Below are 16,324 nucleotides of genomic sequence, written 5' to 3'. Positions count from 1 at the left end.
AGGCCTGATCCAGAGTTTTTTTGAGATATTTCCTTCCCTCCTTGTGTTCGTTTTAATTTCTTTTCATTATTTTCCAGCTTTATCATGCTATCTACTTTCTGCCAGCAGTGTAATTATTAGAGGGACTTAAGAAAGAATGCTGGCTCTTCACTATCCCTACCTTCATGAGGACTGGAAAATCTCTTTTCTCTGTGATGCCCCAATCAATGTTTCTAATTTTAGCTGTCTAAACAGCAAGCAGCACTCACTACAGTCTTTTAAAACTCAGAAAGATCCGGTGCCTATTGCATAGATGACCAAGATCAGTCAGTGCTACACTTAAGCCCATATATAACTCAGGGGTAAGATGGAAGGGTTGCAAGAGGAGTTAGAGGGAAGGATAGTAACTTACTGCTTCTATTCTGGTTTTCCAACTATTGGGTGCCCATAACCATTCCAGCCACACTGAGTCTTCTGCATGTAAAACATGTTTATGATATGACAAGAGATTTGATATGATGGACAGCCATTACATATGCAATTGCATTTGCAAAAGACCCTCTGAAACTGGGTTTGGTCTTGTTATTCAGCTATCCAAACCCGCCCAAAAATGCTTAAAACAAGCTGCAGAAAAAATATTTCTATATTTTCTTATTCATCCTTTCATGGACTGGTCAATAATTCAGTTGCATGTCCCATTCTTCTTCTGAGAGGACTTAAAATAAATCATGTGTTTCCAATGCCAGTAAATAATAAGGTTCAAGACAACAAGTGTTGTCTTTTCAAGTGTGAGGTGTCCCTGCCCATGGCAGGGGGGTTGGAACAAGATGATCTTAAGGTCCTTTCCAACCTTAAATATTATATGATTCTATGATTCTAACAAAAATTTAAAAACTTGAAAAGATATGAATGAAAACTTTTGATCTGAAAACATACGAAGGGAACATCCCTGAGGCAAAGCTGTGGTGAAACAGCTCCTGGAAGCTGGCTAGTTGGCACCTTTACCTGGAGGAGTAAGAAAGATGCTTGTATTCAAAGATGTTATTGCCCAGAACAGAGAAAATACTTTGCAGATTAAATAGTGATCCTAGTATTCCAAGAGGTTCTATACAACATTGGTTATGCCCAAATTAATTTTACTTATACTAGACAACCAAAGTACACTTAATCATACACCCATATTGGCCATCTCCTCTAGTCCACTGATCAGTCTTATTTGCATTCTTCTCAGAGGCTCTTAGTTTCAATTTGAGGAATGATTCTGTTTATTTGGCCTCATATTGGGGCATGAATGAGAGAGAGTGAGCTGTGCAACAAAGGTTGTCTTACAAAAGGAAATTGTAACACTTCAATACATATATAAAGATATGCAAGACTTTCTATAGAAGGAGGAAAAGAAGCTTGAATAAGTAAGGATAAGAGGAATAGGGAGATTTCAGCTTTATTTCCTGAAGGCATCTGAAAGTTCTGAGATTGCACAGTTTTCTAAAGATGAAAGAGAGCACTGACATTCCTAGGAAAGACCCACTCATTCAAAATACTCCGCTAAGGAGAACTGGCCATGTGCACAGTTAAAAGCAACCAACCAATTTGGAAAACTGACCATCTGCATCTTAGCAGTGGAATCTAAGTCTAAAAGATACCGAGTACATTTCAGAACTTATTGTCATCTTCAGATTTTAAAGCTGAGGACAATGGATATGCTTTTACCTACTCTTCATCCTGCCAAGAGGCTGCAGGTGGCTCTTCTTAAAGGACCTTCGTTGTGTTTTGAGGAGCAATGCTTCTTGCATCTTAAGGAGAGTAGTTATTAAGCCAGACCAAAACAAGTGCCTAAGGACTGGACTGACATGCAGGGAACCATTAACTACTGCAGAACTCTCAAATGGCAGTGTATTTTCTCTGACCTAAACAGCTTTAACATGGTGGCAATTTTCTTTCATTGTCTGTACTCACAAGGTAGTTTTTCTTATACTATTGGACAGCTTCAGGATGGGGAAGCTTAAAAAATCCCTGTATGATGAATATTTTAAAATAGAACATGCAAAATTCAACTGAATTTAACTGAATAGCATGTCTCTTTGCTGGCATGGACTGTTTATTCACTAAAATTCTACAGCGAAAGTCTGTGAATCGCAAGATAGGGGGCACCCTTCCATTTTATGCTAGAAATGTTCCTTTGCAATATTTGCTATAAAATAGGCACTAGGAGTGCTATTTCAATATTTTTAATAATAGGAAGTTTTGTCTATATACAATGCATTTATCATAGTATATATGATTTTCCTATTTTTAAGTTTGGAAAGGTATTATTTAAATGAGGCATACATGTTAAACATGCATCCATAAAGCTTCAGACAGGTTAGCAAAAATCTGATCAGTGTCATGGTTGCTCTTCAGTGGCGTATCAGTAAAAAAAGTAAGATCATCACAAATCAAGTTCACCTTTAGCTTTTAGACTACGCAAACTCCCCAGACAGCAAGGAGATTGGAAGTTCAGGGGAACTCTTCATCTCAGTGAATGTCTGCTGGCTCAAACACTGCAACTCATGCTTGGATGACTGAAAATTTGGAACAAAGACAGTCCTGGTTCACCATTTCCCAGCCTCTCCACTCAGTCTCTTGAAATGTTTCAATAACAAAACTTGAATGCTGAGGGCATGCAGCAAATTTGTAACAGTTGGTAACACATTAATATTGGATTTCTGCTTTTTACTCTAGGTTCTTCTATTTCTAAAAAAAAAAAAAAGCTGGCAGAAATGCCATCCATTCACCCAAGATTTATCAGGTGGAACATAACTGAACTGTTTCTGTCAACACGAGAGGGAGCACAGACACAGCTATCAAATTGACACAGTGCCTGCACTTGATGAGCTCAGTGGAATGAGTCTTCCACCTACAGCTTTTGTAATGCCAATGAGTGATGAATCAGAGATATTTTTGACATTTGAAAGCAATTCAAGGTGAAGGAACGAAGAAGACTGATATTTGCCGGTCAGAACTATAAACTCCAGCACTAAGACTCCTCCAAAGCTATTTAAAAAAGCTATAATTTTATGGATTGCTATTCCCTAAGGAAAGGAATTCTAGCTATATCTTAAATTGTACCATTTCTTCTTATATGCAGTCATGCAGCCAGCATGCAGGCCTTTGGCTTCCTTCAAAATCACAGTAAATCTACCCTTGTTCTTTATGTTACTGATAGGATTTTCATACTTGACCCAGTGTTTTCTAGTTTTAGAATGAGAGGAATTAATTAAGTTGATGGGACTTTTCACAGTGAATCGTGTTCTTAGAAAAGCTAATGAGTCAAGGTATTACCTTGTAATGACAGAAGTATACGTTTACTTGAATGTCTTGAAGTCACACAGCATTTCAGCAGAAAAAGTGACTCATGATTACTATAAAAATTACTAATATGCATTTATCATTTACAGGAGAAGTTTTCTGTGTTCTCATGTGATGTGAGAGACAGCTAATAACTTGAAAAAGAAATGACGGCTAGCCTCTATATTCAGAAACAACACATCAGCAATATTGGTAGCATTAGCAGTTTGGCTGGATTTCCATGGATCAATATGAGAGTGATTCAGTGGATTTTAGCACTTCTGAAGGGTAGAGGTTAAATGTGCATCAGCCATAGTTCCACTAAAAAAAACCAAACAAAACGAACAGTGAAGTAGTCAAATATTCTTTGTTGACCTACAATAGCCATCTAAACATAAAAAGTAACAGATATAATGAGAAGGTAACTGACAGCAAGGGGAAGTGTTTGTCTTGTATGCTATAGTAATGGCACATTTGCAGAAAGCATTTTTGCTCTCTGACAGTACACTTAACACATCAATAGTAAAACATATTCTGGGACATTATGTGAACAAATTCTACAGAGTAGGGTATAATGATTTTGATGGAGATGATTTATGACAACACACCCAAATCAAGGATATTTTTATAAAAATCAGATCAGAAACAGGAGTGATCATAGGCTGTGAGAATGAAAGATAGGAATAAATAGTTTACTGTTCCGTTCATCTTTCTAGAAAATATGAATAAACCTTCAAAATACTTTATGTGAACAGATAGAAAAGCAAACTGCCATGTCTGAACTTTTCCTGTAGCTATTGTAAATCCAAGATGTTGATCACTGCTAAAATATATATTAAGTGAAGATCTCATTAAACCTCAGTTTCCAGAGAAGGTCCTGAGAACAGAAACCAAAAGACCAGAGATAATCCAGGCAGTAACTGCTCATCCTCTTTCTTGAATATCCAGTCTTGGGGAAATGTTGAATAGCCACATTCTCCTATTTACCTGCTGGTACTGAAACGATGCATGCATGATCTAGGATAGTTATGAAAGACACACTGTTTTGTATGGAGGGAGCTAAAATGAATACTTGCTTCAGAACACACTAAATTAAGGTCAATTATTTAATCATTCATGTGCAACAAATAATACTATTCTATCATTTGATGAGTGAGATACCAGCCGTAAAATACAAAAGGCAGAATCAACTTGAAAAGGCAAAAATTAAGACATTTTTGTTGATACATCATTCCATTGAAATTAGTGTATGTACACCTTCTTTATGTCTATCATTAAAATATTGACAAAGAAACCACCAAGGATGTAAAAAACAGCAGGGTGAAAGCAGGTGACACTGTTTTGTAATGCCCACGACATATTTAAACTATTAGTTTTGAATACATTCTTTAACCAATTTGTTAAGCTTTTCTATCTGCAAAGTACTTTTGACTTAATTGTGACTTTTATTGCATGCTTACTATTCAAAGAATTTAATGTGAATTGAATTCTGCCTTGAAGAACTATTCTTCCTGCTTATCTTATTTCTTTTGTTATTTTTTTTCTCAACATCTGCTTTTATTAAAGAAATAAAGATTATTAGTTGAGTGAATTAGAAACAAATGTATTATATTTCTGTCCATGGATAAACTGACATTTCAGGTGCATACAGATATACATATGAGAAAAGGACCTAGAAAATACAGGTAAGGGGCCATTTATGTGATCGCAGATAGAGAAAAACATTGTTATTAAACATTACTATATAACTATAACTAAGTCAAATAAATTTCAACTAGCTTTCGTTGCCTAAAGGATGATATGTAGTCTAATGCAGTCTTCTTAAAGTCATTTAAATGAGAAAGACACTCCAAGTTCTTGAAAAAGAAGTCTGTGGTAGACTAAATAATTGTCCTTCTGTAGATGTTTCTTTTTCTTTGTTGCCTGTTGCAGCAGGTTGTATGACTATCTTAAACTAAAATGAGGTCAGATAAATTCAGTGAAGTCTGACTTTAGGGAAATTCCAAAAAAGTTAGTGCATGTCACAGAGACAACTGGATCTCTCATCTATTTTACCTGTGTGACGAAGAAATGTAAGTAATCCCAAACATAGATACCTAGATGATTAAGCCATATTAAAGATCTCCAAAACAGCATGTCCACAAATATACACTGATGGTGTATGTCTATGATGTACAGCTGGACTCTTGACATATTATCTTACACCTAATGCAGACAGCATGTTGGCACATATTACCAAAGACATGCCATAATATGGCTCATCATGGCAATTCTCATTGGCTACAGAAATCATAAAATGACCTTCTATCAGCCCTTGTCTCCTTTAAGATTCATAGAGGTTAGAGGGGCTCTTGGGTGCCCCTCGCTCTGTGCACAAGATCACACATCTTGTGCAAGAGAAAATGTATATTATAAATAACTCTACTGAAGTAGCAGTGCTCTCTTGGTTCAATTTTTTTTAATCATGCATTTGTCTTACCTTCTATCAGCTTCCCTGTCTGCTCTGCATTGCCCCCAGGCAAGACCTTGGCAATGTAAGCTCCAATTTCCCCACTGCTTCCTGGAATTTCTTTCCCACCTACAACTCGGATTCCCAGACCGTTGCCTGTGGTCAAAAGAAAGAGAAAACTTTAAAAGAAGATGAAGCAATAAATATTTCACTGATAAGAAAAGAACAACTCAACAGAGGTTACTGAAGGATGTCACAAAAAACTTATGGCTATATTTGGAAGTTTTTTTGAAGTTTAAGGTTAACTGCAGTCCACTTTCCCAAAGACTTGAATTTGGGAAGTATTACAGTGAAGGAAAAGATCTTTTTGAGGAACTACTGTCTGACATAACACAATTCAATAAAAATTACATTGAAGCCAATCCTACCTTCTTCTGACAGCCTTACTGTACTGAAAAGGGACTATTTGCATGACAAACCTATTTCAAGGAAGCCATAATTTGCAGTATTAATTAAATTGCATTAAATTGCTAGAAATCCATGTGAAGTGTGGATTCGAAAGATAGCCTGATTATATGCCTAAAACCTGCATGCAATTTAGCTAAACAATTATAGTAGCTCCAGAAGCAAAGCATGTACATTTACACGAACCTATATTTGGCAGATGATATTATTTTTCTTAAATATTTACATTTAATTGACATCATTTACAATAAAAGATGCACAAATTATCAAAATGGAAAAAGTCTAAAATAGTTCTATGTAAAGCATCAGGAAAACTGCCTTTTTAAAATATTACAAAGATGAAAACATTTTGATTACTCAGATTATTTTAACTGGAGAGAAGCAGATCACTAATCTCCCTTATGTACAGAACAACGTGAGAGAAAACAAAAAGCTTAAAAATAATCCCATTAAGCTAATCTTTCTTAGGCATTGCCAATTTTTTATGCTATCTTGCTTTTCTAAAAAATGCTTTCCATACAAGAAAACCAAATTTCTTCTTTGAGGAAAAATAAAATTTAACATGAGATGACTGACACTTCAATCTGGGAATGTAAAAGCTGATTTTCCCACTTTTATCGTAATGGCTAAATAATTTATTTTCAATATATTAATTCAATAAGCCAACCCTGCTAAGTGGTTAGACTACTCATCTAGAGGAAGTTCACCATGCAATCTCTTTGCAATTCTTTATCTTTACAGATTAAGGTTTTTCCTTATAATGCTATCAGTGTTTTATAAATCAACCCTGAGTTTGCTTTAGAAGCAGGACAGCCACATTGCATTTCTAGCCAAAAGAAGTAGCTTTTCTATCCCAGTTTATGTAATTCTATATCCTTTCTGCCTCAGCTTTCATCATAATTGCATATTAATCTTTTTTCCAAACAAGCCTTTTCTTTTGGAAGATGCCTGGTGTCCAATACATGCATGGATCCTATACAGCACAATATAAAAATAAGGAAGGCCACAGTCCTTAAGGAGGCCCTTAAGTCCACTCAGGACTTAAGCGGCTTAGCAGGAATCACTTAACATGGAAACAGCTCTTTCCACCACTGCAAGTATCCCTCTAATATACTGATAAAACAGGTGGGTGAGAGCAACCAAGTAAAACTAACAGTAAGAAATTAAAAGGAAATATATATGAGGATCGTTCTTACAGCTACAGTACCATAATTAGTGTACATTGCTAAAGCATGAATGATTTCAACTATGCTAGTGATGCAGGCTGGTTGCACCTCAGATGATGCCTACAGATCAGTTTCAGGGGGATGGTGCAGATTCCATTAGATCTATGTTTTGTGACTCAACATGACTTGGGTGAGGATTCAATGGTGGGATGACCACTGGCAATGTGCTATCAGAACACAGAACTTTTAGTGAACGATTTCAGCGGTGGCTGATGCTGAAGGATGAGTTTCAGGGGTATTGTGGGAATAAACCATGATATGGCTGAGGACTAGTGTATGAAAAATTAGGCCTCGAGTTTTTACAAAGGATGATGAAGACCTTCTGCAGGCCAGATTTTGTACTGTTTATCCACAATAGTGTGTAGCAGCAGAAATTGATTTTGGTATGGTATGACTGGGCATTCATGTAGGAGATTTGTATGCATATATTGAACATAATTCACCTTTGGATTATATTTATAACCAAGTTCAAGATACAATTCAGATCTGTCATACAAACCAATTTCAGTCTCTGCATTTCTGTTTTACATATGTGGTGATATGTAGTCTTGATATTTTCAGAACAGATAAGAGATTTAGGGAATATGATAACTCAACCCTATGGCAACATAAACAATAACTCTGTAAATTATTGTTCTGTACAAAGGTTTGATAAGGCAAGAATGCCTCCTCAAGTTCATTTTTTTTTTTTTTGTCCAGTGCAACTTTGCCAGTTCAAAACTTCACTAGGCAGTGCTGTGCAGTCATATCTAAGTATCTTGAGTAGGAGCTGAGGATACTCGGGTGATAACATGAAATTTGATAGTAAGTTCCTGAAATTAATGCTAAAAAATTTAGGCAGTCTGGGCCATCTCTATCTGTTCATCTTCTTTTTTTTTCTGTAATTTGAAGACCTGAGGAACATCTATAAGAAAGTCAGTTTCTTGTAAGACTTTACACCTGGGAATGTAAAGTAATGCAAATATAATGCAAAAGAATGCAAAACTTCTTAAGCCCCTTTTTGGACATGACAAGTGCACTTTTCTCTCTCCCTCTTTTAACACCAAATTAAGAATTGGAAAAGTATAAATATTTAGGTTTCAAGGGGACCCCCTAAAGAAAAAAATTGAGAGGGACACAAGTAATAAACATAAAACAATACCACCTAAATACCAAAGCTAATGACATGAATGGAAAATAGGATTAGATTTCTGCTACAAGATATATTCATCATGGTAGTTAATATTTCTTTAATTATAAACTTGGTATGGATGATCATTGATTAACTAAACTTGGCTGGTTTTTAGCACAAATGATTTGATATACAGAAAGGATGCCGCGTTTTAAACGATAGCTATATCAGCACTCTGGGACTGTGATATGGGAAATTCTAAGATTAATTTTGTTAAAGATTGTAATTTTTCAGGGTAATTGGAACAAATTACATACTTATTTTTAATTAATTACCTTATTTCAGAGCAAATTTGAAATTTAACACCAGTAAAACTTATTTTTCCTGCTTGACAGGGAAAGCTAACTCACCATTCTAAGGATGTGTCTAAATGTCTGATAAGAGTTGAAACATACAGTCTTTAAAAAAAATAAGAACCTGATTGCATAAAGCAAATTCATACCTCTACAAAAGCTTTAAATATTAGTCCATCCTCAGGACTTCGAAATTCATGTGTGCTGCTCTGCACATTTATCAAAGGACTTCTGACCAAACACTACTGAAAGACTAATTAATATGTTACAGATCTGAGGCTCACAGCTGTGAATTATGAAGTTCTTCAATTCCAATAAACAACTATTCTTTGTACAGCACACACAGTCACAAAGTAACTTACTCTTCATCCATCCAGTCGACATGTGGACTTCTCAACATGTCAGCAGGACTGGACACTTTCAATTATGTAGAAGAGTAACTACAGGGTCAGAGTTTTCTCATGATATACTATGCTACTATATTTACCTCTGATAGCTTAATTGAAACAGAATGGCAGAGAGGTGGTTTGTCATATAAATGGGTGTATAAAATACTTGATTTTGGAGGCAATTCTGTGGATACCTATGCTAGATAACTTTGAAAATAATGGCTGACCTAGTGGTTCTCTTTTTGCAAATCTAAAGTGTTTGTCCATATTACTGCTCACTACATGCTTATACATAAACACTTTAATTCCTAGACACTTTGAAAAGCCTTCTGATTTTATATTTGCAGGTTTTAGAGTCAAATGTATGACATTAAGTACAAGAATGCTTGCTAAAGGACAACCACATGTGGATGTGTGAGTTTGTTGTTGTTGCTGGATAAATCAGGGGGCCTTTAATTTAATTTGATCTGTTTGCACTAAATTAGAAAATTGTAGTCCATTATTATTATGTTGCAAAAACATTACTGGAAAAAAATATTTTAGCTTAAATCACACACAAAAAAATCAATTCCTGGTAGTCAGAATGAAAGAGTTACTGTTTACCCTATGAGCTTTAAGTGCTCTGATCTGACTGACAAAAAATACTGCTTGGATGTTGTTATATTTTCTAACATGAAGATGGAATTTCAAACCTCTTTATACTGTATCTATTGAAAATAATGAGTTTACTACTTCTCAGTGATATTGACCAATATTTTAAAAATACCAATCACATGCTTTCTCAGACCTTTTTCTCTTGTTTTTTGATTTATTTTTTTTTTGAGTCTTAATTTCCATCTCTCAGACTATTTTGATATAACCAGACATTTATCTTTCAATTTTAATCTTCAGGTTAATAAACTACTGTTTTCTTCTCTAGAAGATACAGGACCACTTAAATGTCAGAAAGCGAATCACTGTGCTTTGAATAAGAGAAGGCACTTTTCTGAACTCTGAGTATTGTTTTCTATGGATAATATCTTCAGGACAACATCTATTCAAAGGGAATTTCCTCTTTAGGACACTTCAAGGCTAAAAGACTGATAACTATTTGCAACCGTTTTTACTGATCTCCCAACACTGTGATTTTACTCTCTTATCTAATCTTAACTAAAGCCTTAAGATGAAGCATGCTAAGCAAAAAAGAAGCCCCTCAATCCCCCCAATACACAACATAAAAAGCATAACTTAATAGGACATTTCATGCAAATAATTTGGTTTTATACTGTGAAAAAATAAACGAATATGGACTCTAAAGTTAGTGAGCCACTGACTTATACAGCTGTTTCAGTGGTGCATAGTCACTATATATCTATATCTCTATATAAATATAGGTATATATGTACGTGTGTGTATTTGATTAGTGACCAACAACTTGACACTCATAAATTCTGTCACTGGTATGCAAAAGTATTTAAAAATTCATCATTCTTTTTTCCTTAATTCCACCACCAGGTACTTTGTGTCCAATTAGACTTATTTATCCTGAAATTGTGTAGCTCAATATATCTTAGATCACTATGACATTGTATCCTCTTGTACATTTTGTTGTATCACAGTGAAAACACAGCAAAAAGACTATAATTTATTTTGCTGGTGTAGGCTGACCATAACCTGAGCTCTACAATTGCAATGTGGTCTTTTTTGTCCATTGTGGAGATAATAAACATCAGATTGCTGTCAGTCTTGCTGTCACTCTGGTCACTGGGCAGCTCGTGAAACCTAATCTTCATATGACTTTGCTGAGTAGCTCCACTACAGCCATTAGAGAATAAAAAGCCTAGATTTTCTGGAACTACTTCAGCAAACAAGCAATGATTACACTTGTCTTTCCAAACAAATGTCAATAACCCTTTACGGGTTAAAAAAGTAATTCAAGGCTCACCAGGCTTTTGCTGGTGTTAAGGGTCCTGCCTTTACAAAAGGTGAAAATTAAGTTTCCAGGGATGCTTTCTCCCATAAAACAGAGTTACTATTATTACAAATAATATTTTATTTTTATAATATATATATTTATATATGTATATATATTACAGATATATATTACAGAGAAGCTGTGTGGAAACCTGATAGCAGCCTTCCAGTATTTGAATTGGGCCTATAAGGATGCTGGGGGGGACTCTTCACTAGGGACTGTGGTGATAGGACAAGGGGTAATGGGTTAAAACTTAAATGGGAAGTTCAGGTTGGATACAAGGAAGAACTTCTTTACTGTGGCGGTGGTGAGGCACAGGAACAGGCTGGCCAAGGAAGCTGTGAATGCTCCATCCCTGGCAGTGTTCAAGGCTAGGCTGGATGGGGCCCTGAGCAACCTGATCTAGTGGGAGGTGTCCCTGCCTGTGGCAGCAGGATTGGAACTAGATGATCTTAAGTTCCTTTCTACCCCTAACCATTTTGGGATTTTATGATTACGTGCCTTGAAGTTGAAACTCTACAGAAGGAGATGGAAAAAAACTGAAATGGGTTTAAACTGCGAAGTACGGCTGAGGGCTACAACACATGTCCCTGAGTGGTTTGAAATGGAAGGTAAATTAAGTGTTATGTTTCAGACTCATGAGCAGACATACTACTGAGGGAGGAAAATACACAAGTCCAAATACAATTTTCATCACTTTCTAACAATATTTTCAAAAACACAGTTCAAACCCAGAAGGCTGAATCATAGCAAGGAAGAACAAGGTTGGCCGTTTTTTGGCAAGATCCAATGGTAGGGATTAGAAAAATGCATGAGGATAAACAATGAAAAAGAGACACTAGGCATGAAAGATTTTGCAGTGTGCCAGAATACCATGCTACAGCAATGAGAACACATCAATCAAATCAAAAAATAAGAAGCCTTCCAACCCTATTTGGCTGTGAACAGAGACAGACCATAACTTCATTTACTAGACTTACCTTGCCATTCCTCCTCCAGCCTCATCTAGATCAGATATATACTAGAGTGCTGGTAGGCCTTATCAGCTGGAAAAGTTTTACACCACATTCTATTGTCTGTATGAAACAGAAGTGTCAGGCACAAAAAAAGCAACAGCAACTTCTCTTTGGAGAGTTCAGGTTTAAAGGTCTCATGAAGAAATACAAACTATTTATTCAAATATCATAGCTGTGATAAAACAATCTGTAAAGTCTGGAGAACAGATGGAAAAGAAACATGACAAAGCAAACAAAACCAAATTAGAGCAGGCACTTGGAAAGCAGCAGGAAAAGTAATGTGTATAATAAAACCCAGGATAAATTTTTATTTGCATTGTTATCCCTATGCAATTCTCTAGAATACAAAACATGCTGCTCCATATCACAGTTTGGTTGTCTAGATAGGTACAACACTTTCAAGATTGTGCTCCAGAGAATTGTTTTGGTGCTTTCTAATAAAATTATCTGAAATTAAGTTGTTTCCCAAAAACATGATTAAACCTACTCAGTTATTGCACTTCTTGGCCACTGGTAATTAAAGCATAAATACACATGAAGCCAAATACTGAGCTTGTGAAATTCAGATATATTCTAGTTGTTTTAATAGGACAGCATTGATTTATATCAGCTGCAAGTCTGCTTCATGCTGATTTGCACACTGGTTATCATCCTGAAGGATCATAAAGTGATTTACAAATTAGCATCTTGGAGCACTTCCTTACATCTACTTGAAAACAAGATACAGATCTCTCCTTTTTGAGTGATTTGTCACATCAGAATCTAAGGTGTCATCCATCTATGGTGAACTGTAGCTTTAAATCTATGAGAAACCTGTAGGTACTGAGATTCATTTCTGTTTACTGATAGACACCAATGTCTCAATGGATGCCACTGACTGACTGAAGTTCTTTGATTAAAATGTTAGTCTTGAATGCTCCCATCTGTATCAGCTTTAGTACTTCAGAAACATCAACAGAGTTAAAGTAAATATAAGAGGATATAGTATTATACAATTTATAAGATATATAGATGTATGCACTAGCTATAATATAATGCATAAACAAAAGAGTAGTCCTCCATTGAATGCAATCACTGCTTCACAAAGTGGCTGAATCACAGACTATTGGAAGCTGTAAGAATATTGCACTGTGTTTACCCATGCTTTAAATTCTTATATACCTTCTGTCACAGCCATGATGAAGGGTTAAATGAACCTTATGTCTTACCTAGTAAGACTGTTCTTATGTTTAATAAATTTGGGAAAATGTTGCTACCGTCAATAAACAGTGATAATTATTGCACCTGCTAAAAATCTTGCCCAGTGTGCTGCATAGACTTGTCCAATATGAAGTCATGCTAAGAAGAAAGGAAGAAACACATGCCTTCACTTTAATTTGCATTACTTCTCCAGTAATCGTGGTGCTGATATTTGGGAGCACAAAGGCTGTATCTATCATAAATTCTTTTCATGAAGCTGGTAAACTGGAGGACAGAATTAAGAGGAAACCGAAACATCACTTCATCCAGTCACGTACTGAACAGTAGTTCATACAATCTGTGCAGAATGCTGGTCTATCCTGAGGTAAGATATGGCAGTGGTGACACTTTTTTAAAGCATCTAACTGCAACTCAGCCAGTGGGTCCCAAGCTTGACTCACTGCACAGGGCTCTTTCTCTCCAGCTGCAGGATTCGTACTTGTTCAACTTCAGAGTGTTTCTGTTGGCTAATCCCTCTGCCTCTTGGTTCCACTGAATGGCAGCCCTGCACTCAAGCATGTTCCCCCAGTTTGATGTCATCTGCAAATATTATAAGAGTGTACTACATCACTGCCTCCATGTCATTGATAAAGATATTAAATGGTCCTACCCTAGGGTCTTCTGTGGCACTCTACTTGTTACCTGCCTCCAGGAAAAGCATACCTATTAACCACAGCCCTCAAAACCCAACCATCTAAACAGAGTTTACTCATCTAGCTGCTCAGACAGCCAGACCTTTACATCACAATTCCAGACTAAAAGTTAATGTATGAAAATACCCAAAGTCTAGAGCCTCTTAGCTTACTGCAATACCATAACTTCAGTCATTTCACATAACTTTTAGGATTCATACAAGGATGAAATCTACTGGAAAAGACTGTTAGCAGTTATCTTAACATCTTGGAAGAAAACCTCAAAAAACCTGAATTTATTTAGCTATTTTGGAAGAGGATTGATGCGAAGGGTTAACCAATGTACAGGGGGGTTAGGGTTAAGTCGCTTGCTTAACAATGTTACTGCTTACTCATACTTACTCAACAAATGCATGCTCAATGCTTATTGTGCTTGCGGGAACAGGGTGGGAGGACCAAGGCTATTGATAAGAGGAGGGAACAGTAACTAAGTTCCTGCTCTCTGGACCCCTAAACTGGCTGAAACCAGCTTTGCGGTTTGGACAATGACTAAATCACCAGGGAATATGCGCAATGACTAGAGGTGAAAAGTTCAAGGAAGACTTATTTACTTCATCTTGAGACCCTTGCCCACGACCACCAGGAGACACTACACAAGCAAGGACCTCTTACCTCATTATAACAGGAAGCGGGAATAGGTCATGAATATGTATAAGTGTGTTGCGTAATCTAATGCGTATGTACTAGTTTAGAGGATAAATATAGAGGAGAACAATGCTGGGGTGTGCATGCCGTTGGAAGAGCAATCCCCCATGTACCTCAGCACTGAATAAAGCATACCTACTTTACAACTTTAACGAGTTGTGGGGTCTACCCGTGCATCAGGATCTCCAGCTTTTGCAGTTTCTGTATTTTTTTAAGAAAATACCAAGATAAATCTTGAGGGTCTAACACGTAAATTCTCTCTAGTACTGTCTTTGTGTGTGGATCTTGTGTTACAAATTTTGCCTAATGCCATGGTACACATTCACACAAACTGTAGACAGCTGTTAATTTATTTGTGTAATTAACTGATGTTTGGTGTGGTTATGTTTTTAAAATAAACTGTTTAGAGCAGCATAAATATGCTTGATATTTGTGCAAATGTGTGTTGACAATGTTTAAATAGAAGCTTCTCCACTCTACCACTTCATCTGGGACAGGAGACACCACAGGGAGTGCCATAGGGAACACTGATAACTCCTGGTCAACATTTTGAGTAATCTGTAGAAAAAAATAATATTGCCTGTGCTTAACAGCCACCCAGGAAAGCCTCTGCACACTGGAGAATTCCTCCTGAGGGAAAGCCAAAGGAATATCTCACCCACAAGATTCTCCAGCACAAAGGAATCAACTAATAAGAGTGTTGCCTGGATATCTTTAACGAATGTGGAAGGATTTGTGGAACTATAAATTGTAAAATCCCATTCATCTAAAACAAGTAATAGCTGTCTTTTTAATTTAAGTCTTTTTTTAAAAAATGAACTTTCCTTCTTTTCTTAAATAGAATGACAGAATCTGGCTTTGGTGTATAAGTCATTGGAAAAGTCTTAATATTCATATAAATTACGCAAAATAAGTGAAGGAATTGTAGTTCCTCTGTTGTTAAACTTCAAATTAACTTTTGACTCATTGCTTGGGAAAGATCCTAGGCTGGCAACAGCAGAGTCAGAAGCTTATGGTTTATTCTTAGAAGAGGTATCGCAGAGCTGCAGCACAGACTGTCCCTGGTAAGGATTGTGTGGCCATTTGACAGTTCATTTCTCACAGCATTCAATCTGTGGATACAGGCTAGCTTTGTGTTTGGAAATAGAAACTGTCCACTAAGACACATGTTGAGACCTTCAGTTCACTGCACATTCTTTTTCCCTGATGACATCAGTCACTCCTTAATGAGGTTAGTAACTGTATCCAAGGATTTCTCATTAAATTTGCTTTAAACTGTGTTTTTAAGTAATGAAGTTACTTCTGTTGTGCCTGGTTAGGCTTGTAATAAAATAATAATAATAAAATAAAGGAAAGAAGTAAGTAACATAGAAAAATAACTTTTCCACATTTTAAACTGGGGGAGTTGAGAAAGTGATTTTTAGTTGCTTTTCTTTTTTTTTTAAAGAATAGGTATAAATCTCAGGAGACTTGGCATGC

At 36.2% G+C, this 16,324-nt stretch overlaps 1 protein-coding gene across 4 annotated transcripts in view; it reads right to left on the bottom strand.

Moving 5' to 3' along the window:
- Nucleotides 1-16,324, bottom strand: part of PCLO (piccolo presynaptic cytomatrix protein) — a 358,200-nt gene that overhangs the window by 112,562 nt on the left and 229,314 nt on the right. For all 4 annotated transcript variants that reach the window (XM_062631954.1, XM_062631955.1, XM_062631956.1 and 1 more), the window contains exon 10: nt 5,786-5,911. In XM_062631954.1, the coding sequence (XP_062487938.1) occupies nt 5,786-5,911 (126 nt within the window). The remainder of the gene's footprint in view (nt 1-5,785; nt 5,912-16,324) is intronic.

The sequence above is a fragment of the Pezoporus occidentalis genome, unplaced genomic scaffold, assembly GCF_034315485.1.
Source record: "Pezoporus occidentalis ecotype Australia unplaced genomic scaffold, CSIRO_AGI_Poc_V1 ctg38, whole genome shotgun sequence".
Taxonomy (NCBI): Eukaryota; Metazoa; Chordata; class Aves; order Psittaciformes; family Psittacidae; genus Pezoporus; species Pezoporus occidentalis.
Note: the sequence above shows the minus strand (reverse complement) of the source record. Positions and strands in the feature narration are given on the sequence as shown.